The 17072-nt window shown below is 49.8% G+C and overlaps 1 protein-coding gene across 1 annotated transcript; it reads right to left on the reverse strand.

Moving 5' to 3' along the window:
- Positions 1-7395: 7395 nt before the first annotated feature.
- On the reverse strand, positions 7396-11259 carry HOXD13 (homeobox D13). The gene is made up of 2 exons (XM_048485541.1): positions 10366-11259; positions 7396-9138 (listed from the first exon to the last, which is right to left on the reverse strand). Exons 1-2 carry the CDS (start codon positions 11108-11110, stop codon positions 8888-8890), a joined length of 996 nt encoding a protein of 331 aa, XP_048341498.1. The 5' UTR covers positions 11111-11259; the 3' UTR covers positions 7396-8887.
- Positions 11260-17072: the final 5813 nt, after the last annotated feature.

Here is a 17072-nt window from a genome sequence, read left to right on the forward strand (position 1 = left end):
TCCTTGATCTGAAGTCCTTCTTTCTGACTCTGGCCCCTTCCACACATGCAGAATAATGCACTTTCAATCCACTTTCAATGCATTTTGCAGCTGGATTTTACTGTGCAGAACAGCAAAATCCACTTGAAAACAATTGCAAAAGTGGATCAAAAAGTGCAGAATAATGTCTGGTTCACAGACATATTCTGGTTCACAGACATATTCTGCACATGCAGACATATTCTGGTTCACAGACATATTCTGCACATGCAGAATAATGTCTGGTTCACATCAGTGCTGCTTACTTGCCCGGAGATTCACAGTGTCGCCTTAAACAGAGCTGCATCCAAGTCCACTTTCTACAGCAGATTTAGAAGGGGGAAACTCTGTTTAGTGGGAACCTGTAAATGATGGGCTTAATGCTGATGCTTAAACTAATGCTGTTCTGGTCTGAACTCAGAGTAAGTATGCCTGAAGTATTTTAAGCTTTGTCTTAAAATAGAAAAAGGCAAATCACACTAATCAATAACAGCTTTCCAGTAAACTTATCAACTAATACATATCTAGACCCTGTACAATTTGGAGCAAACCCCCACTTATAAGTAGGATTTATTTCTAAGTAAACATTCCAGAAACTAAAGTGCCATTGATTTCACTGCATAATTGCATGCTTAACTTTGGCTGCTTGTATGCTTGTGCTCTATGTGTGTGCATGTGTACCTATTATGCACGAATTATGATTGTATTGTATATGCACATGTGTACAACAATAAAAGGAAAAGAGCTGGTCCTCTAGAAAACCTATATGCCAAAAACATAAACATAAAGGACTTGGAACATGAGTGTAAACTCTATTTTTACAGTCAACAAAACTCCTTGTGTGCATCAAACACAGGTACATATACAATTTATGCAGATAATTAAACCTTTATCAACATGAACCAGATCTCAGTCGTCTGAACGCACATGTATACAAACAAATTAGGCCTCATGGAGGAATCCTGAACAGAATGTCTTTTGAAATGAGTTTTTAGTCATTAGAAGTAATTTACTTATTATGCTGAGGCAGATCTATTAACCTCTTGGGAGCAAGCTCTGATTTTTTTCTCCCCATAGCATATAATGGGACAAAGGACATATACACAGGACTGCTAAGAATTCTCAACATTTCTTCTGCTTCTGGATTCCAACTGTCTTGGTTCCCACTTTCTTAGCTCCAGTAGTCAAATGGGATTAGGAGTACTAACTTGCTAGCTATCAGTTTCAGAGGTCTCACCATCCCCAAATGACTAACAAATGACTCTTGAGGTTTTGTGACAGCTAAATGCACCAAAGTAGTGGTTAAGTGCTTGCACAGCCACTCACACTGTCAGGAGTTTGAGCCCCGTGTGGGTCAGATATCTTGGCAGCTGGGTCATGGTCAACTCAGCCATCCATCCATTCCATCCATCCATTCCTTGGTCTGTAAATGAGTACCTAGCACACAGCTAGGGGGTAAAGAATAGCCGGGGAAAGCAATGGCAAACTACCCCACAAAAACAGCTTGCCTATGATCAGCTTGCCTATGAAATCACTGCTTGCAGTGGTACCCCAGGGTCGAACACAACTGAAGGGGAAACTTTACCTTTTTAAATGCACCAACCCAAAGAGAGATGGGTTGGTGGATAGATAGCATGGGATAATTGTTTTTATGTATGGGATAGATAGCATGCGATAATATGGAATGGATAGCATGGGATAATATGTTTTAATGTATTTTCTTGATAGATAGCAAGGGATAATTGTTTTTCTTTATGTATGTATTTATGTATTTTCTTGATAGATAGCATAGGACGATTGTTTTTCTTTATGTATGTATTTATGTATTTTCTTGATAGATAGCAAAGGACGATTGTTTTTCTTTATGTATGTATTTATGTATTTTCTTGATAGATAGCAAAGGATAATTATTTTTCTTTATGTATGTTTTTATGTATTTTCTTGATAGATAGCAAGGGATAATTGTTTTTCTTTATGTATGTATTTATGTATTTTCTTGATAGGTAGCATAGGATGATAGTTTTTCTTTATGTATGTATTTATGTATTTTCTTGATAGACAGCATAGGATAATTGTTTTTCTTTATGTATGTATTTATGTATTTTCTTGATAGATAGCATAGGATAATTGTTTTTCTTTTGGTATGTTCAAGGGATAGGGAAGAGTGACCTTAGTCCGCTCTTCCAGAGGAGTCTTATCAATGCTTTAAACTTCTTGAAGACAATTTGAGCATTTGCCATGAGTGGTGGAGTCCAGTTTGACTGGGAAGCTAGCATATCATGCCTGACCATGGGAGCCTATTCCGAAGTATTCCAGTAAGCCCAAAGATTTCATAGGGTTTTGTGGGGTTGTACTTCAAGGTCTTATCACAAATGATTTCCTCTCACCTCTCTTTCACTTCCTCCTTCCCTGCCCCCCATCATATGAAAATAAACTTCATTGATCCCAGTCATAAAGTTTTGGGTCACAGAGGTGGAGTGAAATCTTTCCACTGCCTTCCATGGGATTTACCTGTAATGGGATTAAGTTGCAAAATGTTTATTTCGGAGTTAGGGCTGGTAATGTTGATGACCTGGTATCAGAACCCCCCCCCCCCCGCACGCACACACACTTTTGTTGTGAAAGTAAACTCTACAGAAACTATTGCAGTTCCTTCCTTCCCCTTCCATTTTTCTCCCTCCCATATTTACTTGTGTATTTATATAATATATATGTTAACACATTTTACATAAATAAATACACATACACCCATATGATTGTGTAACATTTTCCCTCCAGTAATGAGCTACCCAGTATGACTGCACAAAAGAAAAATGACTCATTCTTCCAACTATTTTTATTGGACTACAGAAGCACAGGTTTTCCATAAAACATCGACTAGTATTGAAAGGAAGGAAGCCACATAGTTTCCACATTTTCTTGAAAGTATCTCAGTGAGACTTAACCCACAATAACGTACGTCACAGTTACTTGAGACTTAATCCGCTGGACCAAGTGAGATTTATTTCCCACCAACACAACTGCCATTGATGATTTATGGAATTGTGAGTTATTTTATTAAGTACCAGTAAAAATAAACTCATTGCCGCTTCCAAGAAGGACCCAAGTGCGAACTTTCCGTTAGCACACAACTCTACCCTTCTCTCCCCCTTAATGTTTTTGTCATTTAAAAAAATGTAATACGCAACATTTATTCGTTTTAACGAATAAAGCGTTTTTAGTACATTGTGACTGGGAACTTGCTTTCTTCATGGCTCTGAGGGCTATTCTATGGTTTGTCCAGCAGATGGCAGTATTATACTACATATTGCTGGGCTCACAAAGCAGTGGGCTGGCGTCATGATCTTCGGTACATTAACTGCAGCCAGCATTGTGTCTGTAGCGTCAGAGGGTATTTTAGCAACCACTGCTATTACAAGCAAACCGTACCTTTTTTTTCAGGGGCAGTTTTGCATATGCACTGAAAGGCCCACCCTTGTCACAAAAGGCAGCATGGTGAGTGGTCAAGAGCAGTAGACTCTAATCCCAGAGAACTGGTTTGGTGGACTCTTATCTGGTGAACTGGATTTGTTTCCTCACTCCCTCCACATGAAACCTGCTGGGTGACCTTGGGCTAGTCACAGTTCTCTCAGAACTCTCTCAGCCCCCCCTACCCCACAAGGGTAGTGGGGACAGGAAGTAGTGGGGAGAGGAAAGGCACAGGAGTTTGTAAGCTGCTTTGAGGATGAATACAAGCTCTTCTTATTCTATTCCTCAGAAGTACAGTCCACCCTGATTAGTGTCAGCGTGGCAAATAACAAAAGAGAGGGGAGAGGGTTGAACACTAGCCTGTGTTGATTCTAGAGTAGCGCAGCTGAAGTCATGGGGGCTGCTGTAATACAAGCATACTATATAGACTGTAGATGTGCAATCATAGAGAGAGTTATTCTAATCTAAACCCATTCCTGTATTGGATTCTGCTGCAAGTCTTGATGGTGGGCGAGTTTTGTGCTTGCAGTGTCTTTGCTTAGAGGAAGGCCTCGTTTCCTTAGACATGTGACTATATGAGGCTAAACCAGGTACAATTCTTCTTTCCCGCTCCACCCCACCCCTAATTAAATATCTCATTTTCTGCAGGGTGGCAACTCAGTGTGGTGTAGTGGTTAACATGTCAGACTAGTATCTGGGAGATCTGGATTTGAACCTCCACTCCTTCCATGGAAGTTCTCTGGGTGGCCTTGGGCCAGTCACATTTTTTCAGACTAACCTACCTCACCGGGTTGTTGTGAGAATAAAATGAAGGAGAGGCTTGTGGGCTGCTTTGGGTCTTCCTTGGGGAATAATGGGGGATTCAGAAGAATAACATCAAACTCCTTCAGCTCTGTTGATTCAACAGTCTACAGTCCAATTTCCGGTGTTCCCTGCGCTTATGCAACGTAGGGCTGCCCCAACCCCTAGAGCAGTGGTGGTGAACCTTTGGCACTCCAGATAAAGTTTATGGGACTACACTTTGACGTTCCCATCAGTTATTTGGTGACCATGTCTGGCACTACAGACTGTTGGTAGGCTGATAGGAATTGTGAACTATAACATCTGGAGCAAGGTTCGCCACCATGGCAGAATAAAATGTAATCCCTTTATCTAGATATAAAATTCCTCTATAACCTAACCAGAAACATGGGTCCTAGAGCATTTCTAGGTTGTTTCACAGGATTGATCCCAAATAAGCATGGTATAGTGGTTAAGAGCAGTGGGCTTTAATCTCGAGAACTGGGCTTGATTTCCCTACTCCTCCACATAAGGCCTGCTGGGTGACCTTGGGCCAGTCACAGTTCTCTCCGAACTCTCTCAGCCTAAGCATTGGTGGGCAATGGCAAACCAGCTCCAAACATCTCTTGCCTTGAAAACCTTTTGAGTCACCATAAACCGACCAGGGCTTGACCAACACACACACACACACACACACACACACACACACACACACACACACACACACACACACACACACACTCTTGAATAAGTTATTAAGGGATCAAAGGCTATTCATTTGTAGTTCAGTGTCATGACACTTGACCGAGAGGAAAAAAACGTGACTTCGCTATGATTTGAAAGTAAGTTTCTTTGATCTCAATGGATTTCACCTCCAGTTAACAGTAACTGGATATGAGAAGAAAAATTGATAGAGAGCAATACAACAATTGGATACAACAGCGGTGGCCAACCTATGGCGCTCCAGATGTTCATGGACTACAATTCCCATCAGCCCCTGCCAGCATGGCCAATTGCCATGCTGGCAGGGGCTGATGGGAATTGTAGTCCATGAACATCTGGAGCGCCATAGGTTGGCCATGCCTGGGATACAACAACCAATGGATAAAAATGAGAGTAGGGTCATAATGAAGTGGCAGGCATATGAATGCGTGGGGGGTGTTGTTGTTGTTTTGTTTTAGAAGTGAAATGTAACCAAGTTGGGAGATCTGGAGGAAAGAAGTGTTCTTAAATGCAGAGGTGCTGGAAAGAACAGCTTGTGTGATCTTTTGCTACCACTAGCACGATTTACTACCACTATTACTGATGTTCTGCCACCATAATCTTAATACGGATGGCATTCAAGAAAAGTAAATCTTTCAAAATTCAAATGTTTTCACTAACTTATATTTCAACACATGGCAACTCATCTTAAAATTGATTAATTCGGGCTCCACCGTGCTTCAACAACATAGCATGAATATACATTACACTATATGGTAATCTATGCTCAGAAGGGCAATATAGAATATTGAATATTATTATAATTAGCATCATTATTTGATTAAGAAGAAGAAGAGTTGGATTTATAAATCCGCCCCATTCTCTCCTGTTAACCTTTTCATGTTGATATATATTTCTTCTGAAAACTTCATGGGATTGGGACGATGGCTATTACCGTATATATTTCAAATATAACAGGAATGACATGAAATGCTAATATAATCGGGCCCCCCTTTTTAATCCTTTCACATCTCTCTTTTAAGACCACAGCTGAGGTTTTTTTGACACACGTGGTTGTGGCTGTTTTTACATTAAAAGATAGCCTTTTCCATTGACCAAGGAGGTTTAATGTCCAGGGTAGAGAATTCTGGAAAGGCTTTTGGAAAACTAGAAACAATGTTATGCTATCCTTGGTACATCATACAGGCCAGGGAAGGACATTTCCTACAACAAAAGAGGTTCAAAATATATTTGGGGTTCTCAAAGATCCCATAATTCTATACACAATAGAAAACTGCAGTGGATTGAAATCTGCTAACACAGTCCTTGAAAGTCCACGCCTAGCCTTCCCAGTGTTTAATATATCCAATTCCAACGTGTACATGAAGGTTAAAGTAGAATCTTTTGCATGGTCCTTCCCGACGACAGCTCCCCCAGTTTACCAGGTTTGAAAGCAAAGCGCTTTTCTCATATTAGAACATATTTAACTTTTAAAACCCTTCTTTTAAAAAATAAAAATCTCCCCGAGGGCAAAAGCCGCCTTTTAAAAAATACCAAGGAAACAGATGGCGACCCCAAAAAAATGGCTATTTTCTTCCACCCTCGCCATTTAAAAAAAGAAATCGTTCTATTCGTGGCTGTTGAGAAGTAATATGGCAAAATCGTTAACAGCTTGCGAGCTGCGGGGCCTTGCCAAGGCGGAGATGAAAGCGGAGAGGAAGATGAAAACAAGAGCTTGGAAGAGGGAGCGGAGAAGGTTATTTCGGAAGAAAATTGAAAAGAGGGACACAATTATCCAGACCAAGCGGGAAACTTTCATCACTTTTAATGGCCTCCGACCACCCCCACCCCCCCATGCCCCCCTCCACACACGGAAGTGCGGTGGGGCTGACTGCTGAGAAAGACTTCTACTCGGGAGTAAGCTCACCTCTGTTCGGTAAACACACCATAACACTGAAGCCTGAACTTAAGGTCCCCCCGCCCCCAATTTAACAACTGGATCGTGTCCTGAAGTGCCGGCGGACAACGGGTTAATAGCACAACGATCTTGTGTGTTAGAAAGTGTGCTACAACACACACCTTAGGCCACCATGTATATCATTAGTAAAAGCATCTTTGTTAAGTGGGCGTGCGAAGAAGACGGGACGTTTGCCCGTCTATTTCCCCCTCTGAAGTAGGGAACCGATAATTAATAGACGACCGCCCAGGCCTTGGGGCGTTTATGTCATAATAAATGTGTCAGTCTTGAGGGTAACCACAAGAGTCCTCGATGCTAAATTGGGTGTCACGGCCTAACACGACTCATTCACACATACACACGCCCGAATAGGTATTTTGATATTCTTGGAGCGCCTGGACGGCCGTTCCTTAGCTTTGCGGACCACGAAATTATAGAATAAATAAAATATCAAAACAACAACTCCTGGGGACAGTTAAGGTAGGGTTCTTGTTTCCCCGTCATTTATTGCTTCTTTTAATTGACACCCGTTTCATTTCGTCATTTTTTTAAAAAAAAGCTATCAACAACTTTGCACGTCTTGGAGCAGAACTTTTTCCAAGGTTGGGAAGGGTTAATAAAGTTCGCGCTGGTGCTGCAGACACAAAGAAGAAGACGAGGACGAAAAGGGCATCCGATATTTATATAAAAATACACATCGATTTATACACACCTTTATACAACTTAAACGTGTAGGCACGGTCGGCTTTAGCCGCTGGAACTCCCGGCCACTGCGGTTCCTTTGGGTTGCTTAGAGCGAGAGGAGGAGTCCCGGCGCCTCGGGGCAAAGGCCTCCCTCCTCACACCCGGGCTCGGGGCGATGCTGCCCGGCCTCCCCTGGGCCAGCGAGCAAAACGGAGCGAAACCGACACCCGCCAGAAGATCTGGCCGAAACGGAGCCGGCGATTTCCACGCGAGGAGCAGCCGTGTCGCTGAAGCTCTTGACTCAGGTGCAAATCGCACTGAACACGAAGGGCCTGCCTCCCGAGGACACTGCGCGGTGTTTTGGTTTCGGCCAGATCCCGAGAGAGAGTAGACGGTTCCTTCCAAAACAAACCGGTTTAGGCAACAACAGAGCCGCGCAAAGCGGAGAACCGGTTTTGAAAGGCTGCTCTGAAAAAAAAAAGTCTCTTTTTAAAAGATCAAAACGAGGGATGGGAGGTAAGCGGAGGAAGCACTCCGAATCGACATCGGGAGCGGATCGTACCGGGTTTCAATCAAGCGGATGTAGTTTAAATCGGAGCAGCGCGCCTTAACTTCTGTAGCCAACGAGGCAGGGAGAGATCTGGCGGGATCCATTTGGGCCCAGGAAGAAGCGCCGGTCCTTCCAACTCGTTCACATTTCAGTGCGAGAGTCCAGTCGCCGCAGCCGACCCACGGAACGCCAGAAAGCTTGAATTTGGCTGCGCTTTGGCTGCAAAGCTGCCTCCGAGGAAATTGGCACCTTCGGGTCCCTTGGCCAATTCGGGAGCTTGTAAGGGCGAGGGCGGGGGGCACAAGTGGGGGGGGGCTGCTTTTAGCACCTGGAGAGTCCCAGACAAGGTGCACAGTTTGTAAGACTTTTTATGACTACTTTACAGCCCGTGGGCCTGGAGGACATCCACACAAACACACACACAACACGCACGCACGCACGCACACACAGAGGCAAGGCGCACCAATACAATGAAAGAAAAACCAAGGAAACCGAGACCTGCATCATTCCACGAATCCCAGACGAAATGGCGAGTCTTGCATTTAAAAACAACCACCCAACAACAGCTTCACAAAATATCCTCACCCTGCCTGAGGAGGGTGGGGGAGGGGGGAGGGAAATATTAAATATATTTCAAGTCCTTTTATTTGCCTTCCAAAAAGTCTTTGGCTAGTGGGTCGCCTCTGGGGGGAGCGGGGAACAGCCCCACTCCTCTTGGGGGGCTCCTATCAGGAAACGGTGTCCTTCAGCTTGGAGACGATTTTCTTGTCCTTGACCCTTCGGTTCTGGAACCAAATGGTCACCTGCCTCTCCGAGAGGTTGGTGGCCGCCGAGATGCGCCTCCGCTTGTCCTTGTTGATGAACTTGTTGACGGCGTACTCGCTCTCCAGTTCTTTCAGCTGCAACTTGGTGTAAGGCACTCGCTTCTTGCGCCCTCGACGGTACACGCACATGTCCGGTTGGTTCAGCGCGACGTCCCCTAGGGAAGAAGAAGACACCGGGGGAGGCGGGCGTTAGAAGACACGGGGGAGGCGGGCGTTAGAAGGAATCGTGTCCCACCGAGGGCTCGAATCCGCCGCCGCCAAACCAGATTTGGGCCCAAGCAGGGAGGCGAATGGCTTAGACGGCCTCCCCTGCTGCCCGCGTGGCCCCAAAGAGAAATAATGGGGGGGGGGGATCTATAATCTGCTCAAGCAGAAATAAAAATATGGATACTACAGTGACTGTAGTATCCATGTAGTAATATACTGTAGTAGTATACTACAGCCACGTTGGGAATCTGGCTAAGGTGGCTGGCTTGTGGTTTGGGGAAAGGGGACAGCCCAGAGCCCGGAAATAGCCTAGAGCTCTTTTCCAACCACAAATCATCGCCAAATAATCCTGACAAGCTTTCGAAAGGCCTGTCTTCATTCATCCAGCCTCTGCACATAAACATGTTGTGAGAAGCTGGGCAAACTCGGGGTGTGTTTCTCCCCTCTCTCCCCTCCCCCCCCACCCCGGGTCGTCTTTTGGAGGTCACGAAGATTTCCTTAGGAATTAACTCCATCAAACAAAGCGGGGGGGTGGCTTCCGAGTACATTTCTATGGAGAAGTAACTGGTTTTCAACCGAGCATCCCCAATCAGGGTGTTTAGGGTTCGTGCTGGGAAAAGTCCTTCTCTTCCAACAGTTCGTTAGTATTTGGAAATGGGAGCCCAATGGTGGGTGTGGGGAGAAAGCCCGGAGAACACCCCCTCTCTGCGCATCCCCCTTACGCTAAGCACAAAAACCAGAGGACCCCAACACACATAAAAGCCGGATGTCCCAGCCTGCTCGGAAGGAAGGAAGTCGGCAGTTTCACGTTTGCAACGTGAAGGGAAGTCTCATTCAGGGCCACAGAACTAAGTAAGCCAGGGGGTTTAGTTGGAAGGCCTGGGTACAGGTCAGGGTCGCAGCTCAAGAGGAAGGAGGGGCCCCGGGGGCAGCAGCAAGCTCTTGAAAGTCAGCCCCACGGAATCCTTCAGAGCAAGAATGCACATCTGGGGAGTAAACAACTCATTTGGACCTGAAGGATCTCAGCTCGCGACTTCCTACGAAGAGTGGAAGGAGTGCACAGCAGCGCCCCCCCCCCGTTCTTTGGGGGTCCCTCCCCGTCCCCGTCCTTCTTGCCAGGCATCTGCCCATCGTCCACCCCCGACGGCGCCATCCTCCTCCTCGTCCTGCCCTACCTGGGAAAGGGGACTTCCAAAAATGCGAGCCCTGGGCCTGGTCTTTGGCGCAGTAGACCTGCCCGTTCCACCCGTTAGCCAGAGTCCACGACTGGTAGCCCTCCATGGAGATGTAGGTCTCGTGCCGGGGCTCCCCCGCCGCCGCCGCCGCCGAGCCGAAGGTGGACACCACGTCCAGGTAGCCGGCGGGCACGTGCTGGTGGTAAGGGCCGGCGGCGGCGGCAGCGGCGGCGGCGTAGCCCTGGTAGAAGGAGACCTCCTTGGCCCGCGAGGTGACCGGGTCGCCGCCGCCGCCGCCGCCGGAGGGCACGTCCATGTACTTCTCGCCGGGGAAGGCGGCGTGCGGGGAGGCCTTGAGGGCGGCGTTCTGCTGGAGCCCCACGCCGTGCGCCATGCGGCAGCTGTAGTAGCCGTTCCCGAAGGGGTGGTAGCCCGGGTGGTAGCCCAGCGCGGCGGCGGCAGCGGCGGCGGCGGCGCTGGAGGAAGCCGAGGGGGCCGTCGGGGGGACCCCGCTGGAGCAGTCCTTGCCCGGCGCCGCCTCCGACGACGAGCAGCGCGCCCCGGGACCCCCCGCCGCCGCCCCCGAGGAGCGCTCGTATGACCCGAAGCCCGCGGCGCCCGCCTGGCGCCCCGCGGACGCCCCCCCGAAGACGGGCGCCGCCAGGAAATTGCGGCACTGCCCGCTGCTGCCGCCGGCCTCGCCCCGCAGCGCCTCCATCTCCCAGCCGCCCGCCGCCCGGCTCATCGCGCCCCGCAGCCCCCCAGCAGCGCCGCCGCCCCCGCCGCCGCCCCCTCCTCCGCCGCCGCCGTCCCTTCCCCGCCTCGGCCCAGCGGCGGCCCAGCGGCGCTCATGGCGGGACCAGCAGAAGGGGCTGCGCGGCTCACGGCGCCTCCCGCCCGCTCCGGAGCCCTTATAGCCGCCCGGGCCAGGCGGGGAGGGCGCGGCGGCGCCGGGCCTCGCGGGGAGCCTCACCGGGCCCGCCCCATTGGACGACGGCGCCCACGTGACCCAGGCCTGGCCACCGGCGGGGGAGGGGCGCCCCGCGTCTGCCAGGAGCCTCTGGCCGCCCCCTCCGAGCCCCCCTCCCCGCCGCCCAGGCCCAGTTTGGGTTGGGGGGCTGCTGCTGCGGAACCAAGATTGCGCAGGGGCGCGCAGTGGAGAGGGGTCCACATATGCGGATACTCCCACACACCAGTTGCCTGGAGTTGTGCGTGTGTGTGTGTAAGAGAGAGAGGGGGGGAAAAAACTTTTGTCTATCCGGGAACTTGAGGAGGCCACGAAGCAAAGCCCGCGGGTGTTGGCGGAGGGGGCGGCACAGGCGCGCGCACACACACACCCCCTCGGGCCTGCCCGGTCCGGGCTTTCCTTCCTGCACAGACCGCGGACAGAAGAAGCAGCCTATAGCTGGGCTGGCAAACAAGGGTCGCGCTCGGGACAGGAAGAGCAGGCGGGAGAAGGGGGGGGGGGGCCGCCGCCTCGGCTGCGCTCTTGCAAAGCTCTTGTGGGTGGGGGGTTTGCTTTCCTCTTCCAGCCCAGGTAGCCCCAAGACAAGGCTGGTACGAAGCCGGGACCGGCCACCTTCAGCTCTGGCTATCAAGACCACAACCACCACCACCCCCGTCTCCAGCGCTTCCCCGTTCAATGGGGCACAGTTGGAGATCCATGGAGATCCACTCGCCCTCTTGGAAGTGTGACTTTCCCGGCTGCACCAACGGGAAAGCGCCTTCAGCCGTCCTCTTGGCCTGTTGATCCACCACTCCTGCCTTTCCTTGCGTGGTTTCATGCCTTCTTTGCAAGTCGTTGCATGCAGAGACCCGGGTCACCTGCGACTTCCGCCACTAGGGAGAGCACCCAGACCTCTACGGGAGCAACAGCACTGGAAACCCAGACCTCAACAGCCGGCCCACTCTCTCCCCTCCTATTCCTGCCCTATATACTTCCCATCGTGGCTGGGGATTCCGTAGGGATGGCTTCCCCACCCCCACCCCCAGCCTGCTGCATCTGCTCAGGAAGTTCTGGCCAGTCCAGATAGCACAGCCAGCTTCCAGAAGGGCTCAGATGTGGAAAGGCCGGGCAGGGGTTCACACTGGCTTAGGAGTGAGCCTTGCCATGCGTGTGTGTGTTTGTGTTGGGGGGTATTGTCGAAGTCTTTCACGGCCGGACTCAACTGGTTGTTGTGGGCTTTCTGGGCTGCGTGGCCGTGGTCTGGTAGACCTTGCTCCTCAGGGACAAGATCTACCAGACCACAGCCACGTAGCCCGGAAAGCGCACAACAACCAGTTGCGGTCGGCGTCTAGACGGCGCTTGGACTCGGCACCAACACTGGAAGGGTCCACTTCTCGATCCTCACCACAGAAATAAGGCTTCCTCTCTATGTATCCTTAATTCGTGACTAAGCACCGGGCTGGGGCTGACTTACGACCGAGCATGACTGGGTGGATCTGTAGGTCCCTGGAATCCCTTGACACTGTACCCGTGTGTCGCCTTCCCAGGCATTTTGGGGCTTTGTTTGTGTACCTCGGGGGTAACCCCCGTGAACGTAAACTCTCGAGTCAGCGCGCAGCACAGCCTCACAGCGACAGTCCACGTTCTACTCAGAAGCAAGCCACACGGGGGGGTGGGGGTGGGGGCTGAGTGAGCGTTCAGTGTGGCCACTTCTTTCTCCACCGGTGGTGCAGAAGTCTGCAACCTGCGCTCTCCACCTGGTGAGCCTAAGCCTGCAAGCTCCGTTCGTTTGTCGGTCAAGGCCTCTGGGCTGAGAGTCTCCTCCTGTCTAGGAGAGCTCGAGGAGGAAAACTCCACTGACCTCATGGGACAGTTTGGACTTTAAAAGAAGGCCACTTTTGAAGAAGCTACTCGGGATATACTTCCGCTTTGACTTGGGCACTGACTCGGTCCACTTCCCGCACCAAACAATTGGCAACACGGCAAGAAAAGCCACCCGAATCGAAACGCATCTCAAAGTAACGCCAAGTGTGGCCAAATCGTTTCGTTTCTTCTTCTACAGACAGCCCGGGGAGTAAGCGCGGAGAAATGTGGGGGGGAGGGGGGCGACGACGATCCAAGGCCTTTCAGAAATTGTATTGTCGAAGGCTTTCACCAGGGTGTTGTGGGTTTTCCCGGTTGTATGGCCGTGTTCCAGTCGTATTTTCTCCGGACCTTTCGCCTGCATCTGTGGCCGGCATCTTCAGAGGATCAGAAATTGCTAGGAAGCGGATTTGATTCCTGGAGCCCCTCCATGCGGAATTAAACCCAAGCAGGAGAGCTCAAAAGAAGCGGGAAAGAGACAGGGGGGATATCGGACTTTGGGTTGCCCCTGAGAGTCAAGTGGACGTGGGGCTGGCCGCACACAACCCTGAGCTTGCCCTAGGGGGCTTCCCCAAGCGAAGCCGGGTCAATGGGTAGAGCAGGTCTCTACCACCACCACCACCACCACCACCCCGCCGTGGTTTGCGGTCCTCCTAAGACTTGGCAGTTTCTGGGAGAGGGCGAGCAACTGCAAAGCGCTGCCAGCAAGAACCTGCTGGGAAGCAACGTGAGTTCGAGTCCACTAAGGTCTGGATGCCTTCCTGGTCCATTTCCGATCTGACCTACTCGGCTGAGCAGGGCCACCCAATTCGCTCCTGACCTCAGACCATTGTTTCCAGGAGGAGTAAAGTAGCAGGCAACTACCTAGTGGTTACTAAGGCACCTATTTAAAAGCAAAAAATATATATTTTTTTCCTACACAGCCGAATTCCACCCCTTAAAAAAAATCTGAAGGCCAACTGCGCTGCGTTTGTGACTCTTGCACGCACACCTTCGGAGAGGTAAGACCGAATCCTACCGCGGCATCTCCCTTCCCCCTCCTTTAAAAGGGCAAACCTGGGTATTTCTTGCTCGGCTAGACTTTCAAGTTATCTGGGGCGAAAGTGCTTGCGTAACACGATTCCGTTTCCGCTCAAACAGGCAAACCAGAAATATTAATAATTGTAATTGCCCTTTTCCAAGCAAAGTGGGGCTTTTTGAAAGGATGCCGTCCACACGCTTGGAAGGAAACCCTCGTGAACTCTTTGCAGCCTTCCCTTTGAAACCAGCGGGACTCGGCTCGTCCCTGCCTGGATCCCGGGTCCCCTTTAGAGTTATCCTCTGCAGGACCATCACAAGCCTCGTTCTGGTGGGTTTCCCGGGCTGTGTGGCCGTGGCCTGGTGGATCTTGTTCCTAACGTTTCGCCTGCACCTGTGGCTGGCATCTTCAGAAACGTTAGGAACAAGATCCACCAGGCCACGGCCACACAGCCCGGGAAACCCACCAGAACCGGTTGAATCCGGCCTTGAAAGCCTTCGGTCACAGGCCTCTTCCGCACACGCAGAATAGTGCACTTTCAATCCGCTTCCACAATAGTTTGCTGTCGGATTTTGCTATTCCGCACAAGTTCAAAGTGCATTGAAAGTGGACTGAAAGTGCATTATTCTGCATGTGCGGAAGGGGCCTCTAGAGAGGATCTCCCTCAACTCCTAGCCCCGGCAGCGCCCTTTCTGCCGACCCCCAGCAAGCCTCCACACCCCACCCGTCATTGGAGTCATTTTTGGCGAGGTGTGTCGAAGCCTGTGGCAGGAGGGTGCGGGTGGGAATCCAAATGAGCTCACCAGCGCGCGGGGGCTGCGAAGCCGGAAAGGAACACGCCCGCCTCTCACCGCCTGGCAAAACTTGTTGCCCTGAAGGGGTTGAGATGCTGACTGAGGAAGGCCGATGGCTCTGGACTGGGTCACGGTTATTGCTGTGGATTAAGCGGCCGGGTGACCTTGATCTTGAAGCTAGGGAAAGAATGTGTGTGTACAAATCTGCCCTCCTGATTGATTTCTTTCATTTTTAAATAAGTGCAAAGGCACTAGGGAGTAATGGGGGGGACGACAGTTCCTGAATATTTTGCCTGGCGCCCTACCCCCGCTCATCCTTTCCTCACGCGCCTTTGGCCTCCATGCGAATTGCAGCTGACATCATATATCTGTATTACATTTTCCATTCAGGCATTAGGAAGAACCGTTCTTTCAGCTGGCTCTGGGTATCCAGGGAAACGAATGAGGGGGTTTCCTGCAGAAGGGAAAGGGGTGGTGGTGGGTTGCGATTTGTGTTTTTCGAAAACATTATCTCATTCCCCCCCACCCTAAATAAGCAGGGTGACCTAATCAAACAGCTTCGCAGAGCCCTTTCCTAATTGAGAAGCGCTTGCTGCTTTAATTCTGCTCCCAATGGCTCCGAAAACTTCGTTTACCTTCCTCGCTCTCTCTTTTTAAACTGTGCAAGCTTCAGACTACCCCACTGGCACAACCTTCCAAGGCTCCGGGTGCTGGAAGATTTCCTACCATATATATATATAACAAAACTCTACCCAAGAGTCTGGATTGCGACTCTCTTCTTTCGTTTGGACCCCAATCGTTTTGACGCCCGCGTCTTAAACACATTACGGGGAAATTGGTTTCAGGGATTCGAGGTTTCTTAAAGGCCGTTAGGATCGAAGTGCAATTGGACCAGGGGTCTGCAACCTGCGGCTCTCCAGATGTTCATGGACTACAAATCCCACCAGTCCCTGCCGTGCTGGCAGGGGATGATGGGATTTGTAGCCCATGAACATCTGGAGAGCCGCAGGTTGCAGACCTCTGTCACCCCAAGAATGAAGCAACCCTGCCGACTGCAAATCCAAACCCGCCCTAGGTACCACTCGGATGTTTTGCATTTTACAGACAATCGCCATTTTTGTGGTTATCAAAAAAAGCCGGCCCGGACTGACTAATCTCCCGCGGTTGCGGAGAAGATGCTCAGGGGAGAATCGAATCATATATTCCAAAGATATCTCCTTTCGTTACCTCGCCATTATGCATTGACTATTACTTAAATTCGTTGTTTGCCACTGAATCCAAAACGCCGATGGGGAAGCAGAGAATATTTTAGAAGATTTTTAGCTCCTCGGAGGTCGGGAATGGGACACCTCACGGTTCAAATAACGAGCTCTCGATCGCCCTCGTTTTGTTCCGTCCATTAATTTATATTAAGAATGAAACACACTTGCATGGGTCGGTTTAAGAACAGGACTCCACTCCAGGGAGATCTGATAGAACTCCAGACATTTGACTTCTCATTTCTCCTTCTTCAAAGTTTCTTCTTAAGTCTGGATGCAAACTGGCTACTGTTCCATCCCCTTGAGTCCAGGGGGGACACGAAGCCATGTAAACAGACCTTCGACTGGATCGTTGGAATAATATAAAACGAAAGACATCCCGTTCAATAAAAGCGACTTTAACGCCACAGTTTTTCCCTCCAAAGCAAACAGTATATTCGGTCAGGAACGGGTACCAAAAATTATTTATAAATATTAGGGGCACGACCCAGTCATAATTCTATTAATTTCAACTGGAAAGTTAGATAAATGTTTACTCAAAAGGAAATTCCTTTCCACTTGGAGGACATCCTTAAATTCCTGTTCATTGACTGGGTTTGAAAGTGACCAACATTAGCTGCAGCCCAACGCAGCTTTCTCCAGCTAGTAATTCGTGGTACAGGTAGTAGCGATATGGTAGATACGCGGTGGAAACTGATAGTGGAAACTGATAGTCGTTCCCCCGCTCCAATGAGAGAAACAGTTTCCATTGTTTATCTGTTTGCCACGAAGAAAATGTTTTCAGGCGCAAAAAAATCAAGTGGACCAGGAAATTAGGGTATCAGGAC

The sequence above is a fragment of the Sphaerodactylus townsendi genome, linkage group LG02 (assembly GCF_021028975.2).
Source record: "Sphaerodactylus townsendi isolate TG3544 linkage group LG02, MPM_Stown_v2.3, whole genome shotgun sequence".
Taxonomy (NCBI): Eukaryota; Metazoa; Chordata; class Lepidosauria; order Squamata; family Sphaerodactylidae; genus Sphaerodactylus; species Sphaerodactylus townsendi.